The following is an 11,133-nucleotide window of genomic DNA, read 5'->3' as shown; positions in this document are numbered from 1 at the left end:
TAATTCATAATTAAATCCACTGTCTCAAAAGTACAACTCCACCAACATGGAACCATTAGACAAATACTTAGATTTTTGTCTCGAAAACATGTATGTGAAACAATCGAAACCTCATAATATGGAAAAGCTTTGTCTTTTATTTGACTTCTAATATTTTAAAATCTTTCCTTTTGTTTCATTGCAAATACTTCCAAGACCAGTATCACCTTCGAAGATTGTCTAGGAGAGAGTAAAACAAGACTTTTGAAAGCATGGAAAATTTTATTATTATAAATATTTAACGGGTGAATGATCGAGACAAGATTTGAACGGATCAGAATAATATTAAAATTACCAACTATCACAAAAGCTTAAAGAGTTTAATACTATAATATAATTATATCTTTTGCTTTTTAACATACGAGGAATTTTCTTAAATTGCATGTAAATCTCTGTGTCTTTCACGTGAAAAACACCAAATCTGACACACAAGTGGAATTCCTACACCATTATTGTCTTTTCCTTCACCATTTTGTTGAGTAGATTATTTTATATATAACATGCTTTTGATAAGAAATATATATATAAAAGCGAAGGCCACTACATATATCTCTTCCATACATAAGCTAAACAACGTGCATGCAACGCAGATACCATTACACAAATCTATTCTTTTTAGTAGATTTGATAACCCAAAGAAAGATTATCCATTTGTCTCTTCAAAGCATCGAAATTCAAACCTAAATCAACCCACATATATTCTTATACTATATTATTCTGAGAACAACTAAACTAAAGGGCATATACAATTAAAAGATCATTACATTCAATTTGAGTTGGAAGAAGTTCATTCAATTCAGTTTATTAAATTGATATTTATTTTTAAAACATGTGATTAATCAATATGCTTTTTTTAAATTGACATCGACTCTAAAGATATATGTCAGTTTAATAGATTGAGAGTACATTTAATACACTGGAATGATGATTACTTGGGAATAAGAATATATTATCAAGAATACAAGAAGCAAGAATTTCTTGACCATTTCTATCATTCGTTTGATGACAACATAGCTATAGGAATGATCAAATTTACTAACTTGAATGGAATCATATTTCAACCAAATTTATTAAAATGCCCTTACTTTTATTTATATATAGAAGGAATAGCACGTCCCTTCTCTTGTTCAATGCCACCCACAACTACCATGTTGGGGCGGTTAGATCACTCAATCTAGTTATCATAGCTACCAGATGACACGCTAGCAGTGATCACACTACCCTGAAGCTCCTTGGGGTGGCCACATTACGGAGGTTCAGTTAGGGTGGCCGGCCACCCTAAAGGGTAGCCTTCAACCCATGGGGGAGATCCTAGAATAAAAATGACAAATGATTTTTTGGTCCTCTTGATCGGCACCACACACAACAACCATGCAGGGGTGATCAAGCTACTCAATTTGGTTGTTATAGCCACCAAATGACACGTCAATGATGGTCGCACCTATATGAATTTGAAATAAATTTTCCCTACTCAATTTACAACACAAGTTACACAATTTTATCCTTAGCACATTAGATTAACTTAAAAGTGAAAACGTACGTGAGGATTGGGTGCAAAAATTAGAGGAAAAAAAGGTAGATAAAGATAAAGATAAAGAAAGATGGTGACTTGGTGAGGTAGCTACATTGATCGACATTGACGCAACAGATTACGTAATGGTGAACAATTATTTATTTCCCCCCCTAAAAAGTGTGATAAATTATTCAGAAGGTGACAACACATGACTATATCTTGACGCTAAAAAAAACTTTTTTATTTTTTATTTTTTATTTTTTATTTTTTATTATTTTCTGGTCACCGCATTAGAGGCAATAAATGAATTATATAATATAAATGTAATTAAAATGTTGACTTTAATAACAAGTGGGGTTTAGTGGATTCATCATCTTTTGTTGGTTTTAATTTACATAATGCTCATTGTTGATGTTATTATCAATATTATTTATAAGGAAAATAGAAGTTTCCAGCCATGATCATGACTTGAGGTATCGTCATGTATAGTAACATTAACTATTCATGCAAAAAAAAAAAATTTTAAAAAAAAATTAACTAAGAGTTTTTATTTTAAAATATATATATATATATATATATATATATACCAAAATAAAGTTGCTTATGTTATATATATATAAAGCCATACCTTAAAGTGTGCTATTAGTTAGAAATATAGTTTTTCTTTGAATTGGATCGGTAATACTGAAGTGTCCAAAATACATATGATTCTCGCTTATATTTTTAATAGAGTATATGTGATTTCACTTTTAAGACTTAAATCAACATTCATTTTTGAATCAGATTCTTTTAATTGCATAAAACACTCTTTGATCAAATCTTTTAGCTGACACCTCATATGATCATGATAAGGCATCTAGGAGAGAATCTAGGGCAAGCTAAGGGATTGAACTTTGAAAGAGAAATTGCCAAAAAATGGAAGACAAGGTGAGAGTGGATGGCACATGAACATCCAAGAAAAGAACCCTAACATTCAAGGTATTTGCCTAGGGCCTAGGCAGATAGTTGATAATCATAGGAATTATTTGACATCATGGGTTTGACCTTGAAGTGGGGTTTCATCACCCTGGCAATGGTGGAAATCCAAGTCATATTCAAATGGGTTTGTCCACTCCTTGTCTTTTAGATATCATTGTCACTCACAGTCACCCTAAATACCTCACAATTTAATAAAATATATTGATGCCCAAGGCATATATATATATATATATATATATATATACCATTATTCTTCTTTTATTATTATTATTATTATTATTATTATATATTTTGCATGTCCTGGTTGTAAGCCATCCATGCTCTGTGTATAGTGCCTAGGAGGAGTACTCACTACTCAATACCCAAATTGATTTCTTCTTTGAAAGTTTTTGGCAGTGGGGGCATCTCACTAAAGTACACTTTTGTATTTTGCATTTGTGGAGTGCCAATCCTTGCTTTTGTCAATGATTCGCACATGCTAGTTGACCCACAAATAATCATCTCATTTTCAATTTTTTCATATGACTATAACTTCATCCTTGTTCTAAACAAATGCTTTCAATTCTTGCTTTGATTATATGTCACGATCTTAAGTTGTCTCATGTGTTTTTTGTCACCTTTTCTTGGAAGTCAATTTTTAAAGGTGAGTTATATATACTTGAGGTTTGTACCATTTAGTATCAGAGCCAAACACTACATCTCGGGTTCGAGTCACGGAAGAGCGACCTATGACATAAAGTGGACGCCGTGAGTAAACAGAATAGGAAGTATTGTGGTATGTTTTGATCTTAAATGTTTCATATGAGTTGAATACAATCTTAATTAACTATGTGATTTGAGTTAGACATAAAGTTTGTATGATCATTTTCCTTTTGTATTTTGTATATGTGGAGTACAAATCCTCCATTTGCACATGCGAGTTGACCCATAAAATAATCATCTCATCTGGAATTTTGTCGTATGACTATATATGACTTGATCCTTGTTCTGGACAAAAGCTTTCCATTTTTTGCTTGGTATCTATCCTCTGTTTTTTTTTTTAGGCAAACAGAAGTGTATGAATGATGACTTCTTGCGATTGTAGAGCCCGCCACTTGAAAATAGAGGTGCACGTACAAGGCCTCAACTCGATCGATTGAAACCCCTATCACCAATTCACCACTAGATAATTGATGCTAAACTATTCACCATCTTCCTAGTTTACTTTATCATAGTTATTGATACAGTGACCACGCATGTCAAACGTCCGTTGTGAAAGACCTGCAAAAAGATTATGAGTCAGAGTGGCACGTTTGGGGTGACGACGGAGCCACATCCGACGAGAGTGAGATTGACATGATGTATGGACATAATGTAAGCAAGAAAGGCGAGAGAGCTTATGTACCTGTGACATGGAATGCTTTACATTTTTCGTCATTAATTGGCAAGTGAGCTCAACTAGGCATGTTTCTGAAGGTCAAGAGGCCCAATATAAAAGCGGCATGTCCTCGTTATTTAATTCCCTTCGGACGATGTCTCCAACAGTTTCTTCCCTTACTTGAGTAAGTTTGAAACAGCTAGCAAGACAATTAAGGCTCATAACTTACTTTCCTTTGAGAGAGTGCCCCCAACTGCTATTTTTTGATTGAGTAAAATCTTAATCATGTGTATATAAACTCACAGACACTTTCTTTGTAAGTCAGTTTTCAAAAGAATAAGTTTTATGTTAGGAAATTGATAATAAATTGGCAACCAATTTTTTCCAGCCCTATATGCAAAAGACAAGTTTGGAAAGAGAACACACGAGAACACACATCAATCACACATGTACACAAAAAAGTTTACGTGGTTCAGCCAAAAACTTGGCCTACGTCCACCAACAAGAGAGTTCCACTAAGAGCAAATTTTTACAATTTACTATACATGTCTATACCACCCAAATACACTTTACCCAGAGAAAAGCCTCTCATGCTCATCTCAATACAAGTGATAATTGAATTAAGGACAAAACACTCACTCTCTTGCCCATCCCCTCCCTAGCTCTCTTTTCTCTTCCTTACATTGAAGAAGCTCTTCCTTGGGATCTCTTCTAAGGGATTCAGAGATAATTTACTCTCTTCTGTAGCCCTCCTTATATAGGAGCAGAAGGGTTGGTGAGAAACATGAAAGTCCATGGTTAGTGCAACAACCATACACTATTTATTTGACTTCTTGGTTGGTGCAACAATCATACACTATTCCTTTGACGTCTTGGTTGCCAAACTCCACCAACCATTTGACCCATGTGAGATTCATGGCTTGATTAATTCAAGGCAATTTCCAACATTTTACTTGTTGAAACTAAGTTTATAAAGTGTCATAGTTGTATTGCAATAATGGCTCACAAGTAATACAATCCAAGCTGGGCCGACTATCATGTGTTTTCCTTAGTGATGTTCAATCAATTAGAACTTGCTTTCTTGTGAACTCATCCATGAGTTGAAGAAATAGATTTATTGCGACATTAATTTCCTTTTTCTTCAATAATGCATCAATGAAGAAAAAGAAGATAGTCCAATAAGTCTACAATGTTACTTTAGAAAGATAGGAAATTGAACCTTCTTTATGCATTATTAAAGCTCCAATTGGGCCTATTAATTAATTAATTATTATTATTATTTTTTAAGGGAAAGATTCCATACTCATTCATTGATAAAACGGTTGCGAGTAAGAGCTCTTATACAAACAGAGCAAAAAGCTGTGAAGCAAATCACAGCCAAAGCTAAAGTTATAGGCAACAAAGATACCAACATACCAATCAAGGCCAATCCATGACAACACCATCCGCTAACTCATGACTATTCAACATGTTTAACATCAAGTCTGCACCAAACAGACACAATTTAATGCATAGATAACGCTTATTCCTTGACCTTAAGAGCAAGGAACTCTCATATCGAAACTCATCATCCTCGATTCGTAAGCCAGGATATTGTTCACATACACAACCCAAGGGACTGGACCAAAAGCAAATACCCCACAGAGCATCAAGATACAAAATGGGCAGATCAAACGAGAGAGGACAAAGCCTTATTACAAGCATCAAAATTGGGCCTATTAAATTGACGTATCTTTTTAACGCATATGATTCTCACATGTATTTTAAAATGTCCTTAAAGCACGTAAATTTTATATGCTTAAAAAATAAATGTCAATTTAATAAACTAATGTGTAAGAATTTCTCATAACACAATTCGGAGGAAAACTTTGTGGTTTTGTTTTTGTTATCGTTGGTATTATTTTGGTTCTGTTGGGTCAAAATTTACGGTTAGTGGAAGTTACAAAAAGAAAACGGACTAATAATCCAGCGTCCATTGCTTCTGTACTTAATATGGTTGCCAAATTGGGCCGCTATTTGACCCATAATCAGGTGGAACCGGGTTTAGCCCACACCTATGAAAGTCACATTTTGATTTTTCGTTGTTTCGGCCCTGTTTGAACTAACTTCATCCCAGCGGCCCATGGGCTTGATAATTTGAATTTATTTTTATCACATAAACTATCATTTATGTTTTAATGTTTTATAAATTTGAGGGTATTATACAATATAGATTTCTTGAAATCTCATTAATTATTTTCAAATTAAAATAGTTGAGAAGTTGCCAATTAATATTTAATATTTTATTAACTCAAATTTTTATAACCTTAAAAACTACTACATTTTATTATTGTAGAAATATATAAAATGAAGAAGATAGAGCGGAAGCATTTCGGTTGAATAAAGCATGCCTTGCCATCTTAATGAAAATATACACGAGATGATTTTTTTTTTTAATGTCGGAGAACTTTTCTAAGGTAAGGCCCTTCAGACCCACTTTTACAAAATAAACCCCAATAATGTGCCCGAAGCTTCCACCACTTGGACCAACCGTTGAGGTTACACAAGATGGATGTTAGATTGTAGAAAAACATTTCTTAAAATAAATATATATATATATATATATATGTAGAAAGAGAAAAAAAAATATTTGAGAAAATTTTCAAATTTTTTTTATAAATTTGATACGGAAAGAAAGAAAGAAAGATAGAAAGAATCGATAGCTAGCTCGACGGCTCGACCCAAACGATACAAAACCCTAAGTCATACGGAATGATCCAACGGATAACATAAACAGTCAGAAGCCAATCGTAGCCGTTCACTGCTTATCGAGGCCACTATAAAAGCCGTAGCTCTAAACCCTCGCATTTCCGTATCAGAGCTAAAGAAGTGCGGCTCTTAGCTTCTCTCGATCTCGAGGTAACATCGTTCGATTCTTCGATCTATACACGTTCCGATTTTGTTTGATATGAATATATACGTGCTGATCTTATCGTAGCTTTTAAATTTTTCTTCGTATGCTGTTTGGATTCCGAGAAAGTAAAATTTAAGCATTTTTCGCTTCTTTTTTTTTTTTTTTTTTTTTTTTTTAATGTTGTGAGTTTAGATCTGTGCAGATATTTTTGTGACTTTTGAGTTTCCTTCGTATGTTGCTTGACTCTATGAAAGTTCAAATTTTTTTGACATTTTCGCTTCGTTTTTACATGTTGTGAGTTCTGTGAATCTAATACTGCTGCATCGATATTTCTCAAACGTAAATCTCATTCTTTAGAAGAAGATTTATTGAGACTTGCACTTGTTTGAAGAAAATGTTTAGAATCGTTAGTTGAAGTTTGCTGCTTTTATTATCTTTAACGAGTAAATGAATCGTCATTGACATATATGTGAATACGTGTATATTGATTTATGTATATACGCATATGTGCATGTATATTTACATGAAGTCATCCATGCAAACAAAACAAGAATTTATTATGTAGAGTTGGATTTGAATTTCTATGTAAATTCTTTTGGCTTTGATGTTTTATAAGATTATTCTTTTTGTGCTTTACTTAATTAGGTTTGTCGGTTCTTTTGCATTTATTTTTGTGTGCCCTTGACGTTGTGAGCATTTTGATATTGCCTATCTCCATGTGATGAATGGAATTACTACCCCTAAAAGATGTATGAGTAATCAAGGCTGGAGTCTCAAAGGGGCTCTTTTTCCCAAAAACCCTGTACTGGGTATTTGGAAAGGAACACCAATGAGCCCGAGAATTGGCATAATTCAATGCCATAGGCCTTTGGTTGGGGAGTTTTCCTACTCATGTGCTGGAGCTGGTGCCGATATCACGTGTTTGCATGTATAGGGAATATAACTAATTTATATGTTTTCCCTGCAATGATGAACAAAAATTTATTTCAAGTACTAAATAGTATTACCTAATCATATTTTTTTTTAACTTTGTAATTTTTCTAGATAGAAAATGCTCTTTGACTTTTAATAGGTGAGAATGTATCCCTTTTTAGTTGTAGTAGAGCTTCAGAAACTTTACTTCTTTGTATGAATTTGTCCTGAATTGATATATTGATTTTTTTTTTTGTTGAGATACCACATATTGAGTTTAGCTAGCTTTGCAGATAGTACTTGCAAGAAGAAATCATGTCTCATCGCAAGTTTGAACATCCAAGGCATGGTTCACTGGGATTTCTCCCAAGAAAAAGAGCAGCCCGCCACAAGGGAAAAGGTCTCTTTTGCTTTCTAAGATATATAATTTGCACCCACATGATGCATTATTCCATTCTTACACTTTTGGTCTTTTGAGGTTGTTTGTTGTTAAAATGTTGTGGGTTTTTTTTTTTTTTTTCCTGCCAGTTGTCTCTGTTGTGCTAAATGGATTCATTGGAGATTTGGGGATTTGGTTATGATATACCAGTCACTGTATTTAATGCTGCAAATTAATTTTTGGACTACTTTGCATTTATATTTGTGAATCAGTTCTGCTGCAGATTTGTTGTCATTCGTTTCTTTGTATTAATGAGTTTCAATGCACTTAGTGAATTAGATAAGTTGTATGCAATTCTATGTATAGATATTATTGCACATTTATTTTAATATTGGTGACTTCAGTGTGGTAAATATTTCTTGTCACAAAATGTTTGTAAATATGCTTCCCTGCCTTGATGCCTTGGGAATATATTTTATTAACACTTGTAAACCCATAACAGGAGGCTTGCGTTTTATTTTGTTGTGGCTCTAGACACGGTGAAATTACAATTTCTGGTGCATGGTCTTGTACCCAATTTTCCGATGTGTTGCAAATCTCTTTGGGTTTATGGTAGTTTATGTTGTATAAGCAGTGTGGAATTGCCTAAAACCAAAAAGTTGTATCTATTATGGTCTAACATTTTCAATTACTGTTTTTGCGGACCTTGACTGTTCACAAACATTCCTGGTTTATGCTGTGTTATTTATTTCAAGGTATCTGGTTTCTAATAATTGATATCTCCTTTGATTTTTGCAGTGAAGGCGTTCCCCAAAGATGATGCAACCAAACCCTGCAGATTGACTGCTTTTTTAGGGTACAAAGCAGGAATGACTCATATTGTTAGAGAAGTTGAAAAACCTGGATCAAGTGAGTTTATGCGTTTGTTATGTTGGATTCTAACAGAATAGAATGTGGGCTTGTGTGTTCTTTTACAGACATTTTAATAGTAGGACTATTTTAAATGCAAATCATGACAGAATTTATCTTTCTTGACTCGGTTTTGTAGTATTGTGAATGGTTTGAAATTGTAATTGTCATTTTTTTTACTGTAGTTAAGTTGGTAGACAATATTTCATATATGTGGGAAATGTGCAACTTGTTGATAACACTGCTTAAATTCATCTAATTTATTTGAAATAATTCCATATTTTTTTATTTACTGTTCTTATCAGTTTCATTATCGGTTCACTTGTATTATATTTATAGCTCACTGCTGTTTTCTTCTTTTGCAAGAAAAAAATTGAATACTCCTTTTCTTGTTTATCTTTCTTTTGAATTTCCTTATAAACTCTGTTCTGCATATCATTTATAAATGTATCTCCAAAATTTCAAAACGTCAAACTGAATTGCTAAAACAAAGTTAATAAACTGTGGCAATAGATTATTTTTGTTCATGCTGTATTCCCTATTCATGAGTGCCTTACTTTACAGAGCTACACAAGAAGGAAACATGTGAAGCAGTAACTATCATAGAAACACCACCGATGGTTGTAGTTGGTGTTGTTGGTTATGTCAAAACCCCACGTGGTCTTCGTTCGCTGAACACTGTTTGGGCCCAGCATCTTAGCGAGGAGGTGAAGAGGAGATTCTACAAGAACTGGTGCAAGTCCAAGAAGAAGGCTTTCACCAAGTATTCCAAGAAGTATGAAACTGAAGATGGGAAAAAGGACATTCAGTCACAGTTGGAGAAAATGAAGAAGTACTGCACTGTGATTCGTGTTTTGGCCCATACACAGGTATTTTATTTTTTGTCCATCTTTTCCCCATACATTTAATTTGCAGATGGTTACCTTACCCAGAAATGATTTGCTCCTATTTATCTGTTGGCTTTGTTTCTGGATTTAAATGAGTGGATAGTTATCTTCCTCTTGATTCGTGAAGCTAAATTGCTATGGATCTTTTTTCCCTTGAGTTTCACAGTTGTCACTGCACATCTTGATCTCGTCTCCACTTTGTGTTCTCACATCTATATCTAATGCTGGCATCTCTTTATTGGTGTGATCTTGTAGATAAGAAAAATGAAGGGACTGAAGCAGAAGAAAGCTCATTTGATGGAGATTCAAGTGAATGGCGGAACTGTTGCCCAGAAGGTGGACTTTGCGTACGGGTTCTTTGAGAAGCAAATTCCTGTCGATGCTGTCTTCCAGAAGGATGAGATGATCGACATAATTGGGGTGACCAAGGGTAAGGGGTATGAGGGTGTTGTGACCCGTTGGGGTGTCACCCGTCTACCCCGTAAGACCCACCGTGGGCTTCGCAAAGTTGCTTGTATCGGTGCCTGGCATCCTGCTAGAGTTTCTTTTACAGTTGCCAGAGCTGGGCAGAATGGTTACCATCACCGCACAGAGATGAACAAGAAAATTTACAGGCTTGGGAAGGCTGGCCAAGAGTCTCACTCTGCCATGACTGAGTTTGACAGGACCGAGAAGGAAATTACTCCAATGGGAGGGTTCCCCCACTACGGTGTGGTGAAGGAGGATTATCTTCTAATGAAGGGCTGCTGTGTTGGCCCCAAGAAGCGTGTGGTGACCTTAAGGCAGTCACTCTTGAAGCAGACATCAAGGGTTGCCATGGAGGAGATTAAGCTCAAGTTCATCGATACATCCTCCAAATTTGGGCATGGTCGATTCCAGACAATGCAGGAGAAGGCCAAGTTCTTTGGGCGGGTCAAGGCTTGATTATCCATTTTTCAGAGTTCCTGAATTTCTGCAGTCTTTATCCCACATCTTTTATTTGAATTCAATTTTGTTTTTTTTTTTTTAATTTTATCTACATTGGATTATGACTGACTGGGATTTTGTATTTGTCACCGAAATGGCTATATTTTATGTTATGGACATTGATCTATATGTTCTGCAATCAAGTTTGTTTTGTCGTATTAGGCATAATTGTCCTATTAATCTGATGAGGAGAATAGGATATTTTATATTATGTTTTTTCGCATTTAGTGTAAAAGAAGGATCCTTAGGTTCTCTTTGGGTGGCTTCCTTGTTCTTTTGTTTGGGTCTTTTGGGCCAGCA

At 34.6% G+C, this 11,133-nt stretch overlaps 1 protein-coding gene across 1 annotated transcript; it reads left to right on the top strand.

Moving 5' to 3' along the window:
• The first annotated feature begins 6,678 nt into the window (after positions 1-6,678).
• Positions 6,679-10,994, top strand: LOC132178824 (large ribosomal subunit protein uL3y). Its single transcript, XM_059591379.1, has 5 exons — positions 6,679-6,785; positions 7,986-8,092; positions 8,870-8,980; positions 9,545-9,849; positions 10,123-10,994. Exons 2-5 carry the CDS (start codon positions 8,008-8,010, stop codon positions 10,789-10,791), a joined length of 1,170 nt encoding a protein of 389 aa, XP_059447362.1. The 5' UTR covers positions 6,679-6,785; positions 7,986-8,007; the 3' UTR covers positions 10,792-10,994.
• The last annotated feature ends 139 nt before the right edge of the window (positions 10,995-11,133 follow it).

This window comes from Corylus avellana, chromosome ca4 (genome assembly GCF_901000735.1).
Source record: "Corylus avellana chromosome ca4, CavTom2PMs-1.0".
Lineage (NCBI taxonomy): Eukaryota > Viridiplantae > Streptophyta > Magnoliopsida > Fagales > Betulaceae > Corylus > Corylus avellana.
This window is presented reverse-complemented; position numbering and strand designations above follow the sequence as displayed.

Bases quoted from the DNA above. Each gene is read 5' to 3' on its own strand.
- LOC132178824 (XM_059591379.1), top strand. From the start codon at position 8,008: ATGTCTCATCGCAAGTTTGAACATCCAAGGCATGGTTCACTGGGATTT. The intron at 8,981-9,544 runs GTGAGTTTATGC...CTTACTTTACAG, and splicing joins AGTTGAAAAACCTGGATCAA to AGCTACACAAGAAGGAAACA. The intron at 9,850-10,122 runs GTATTTTATTTT...GTGATCTTGTAG, and splicing joins GTGTTTTGGCCCATACACAG to ATAAGAAAAATGAAGGGACT.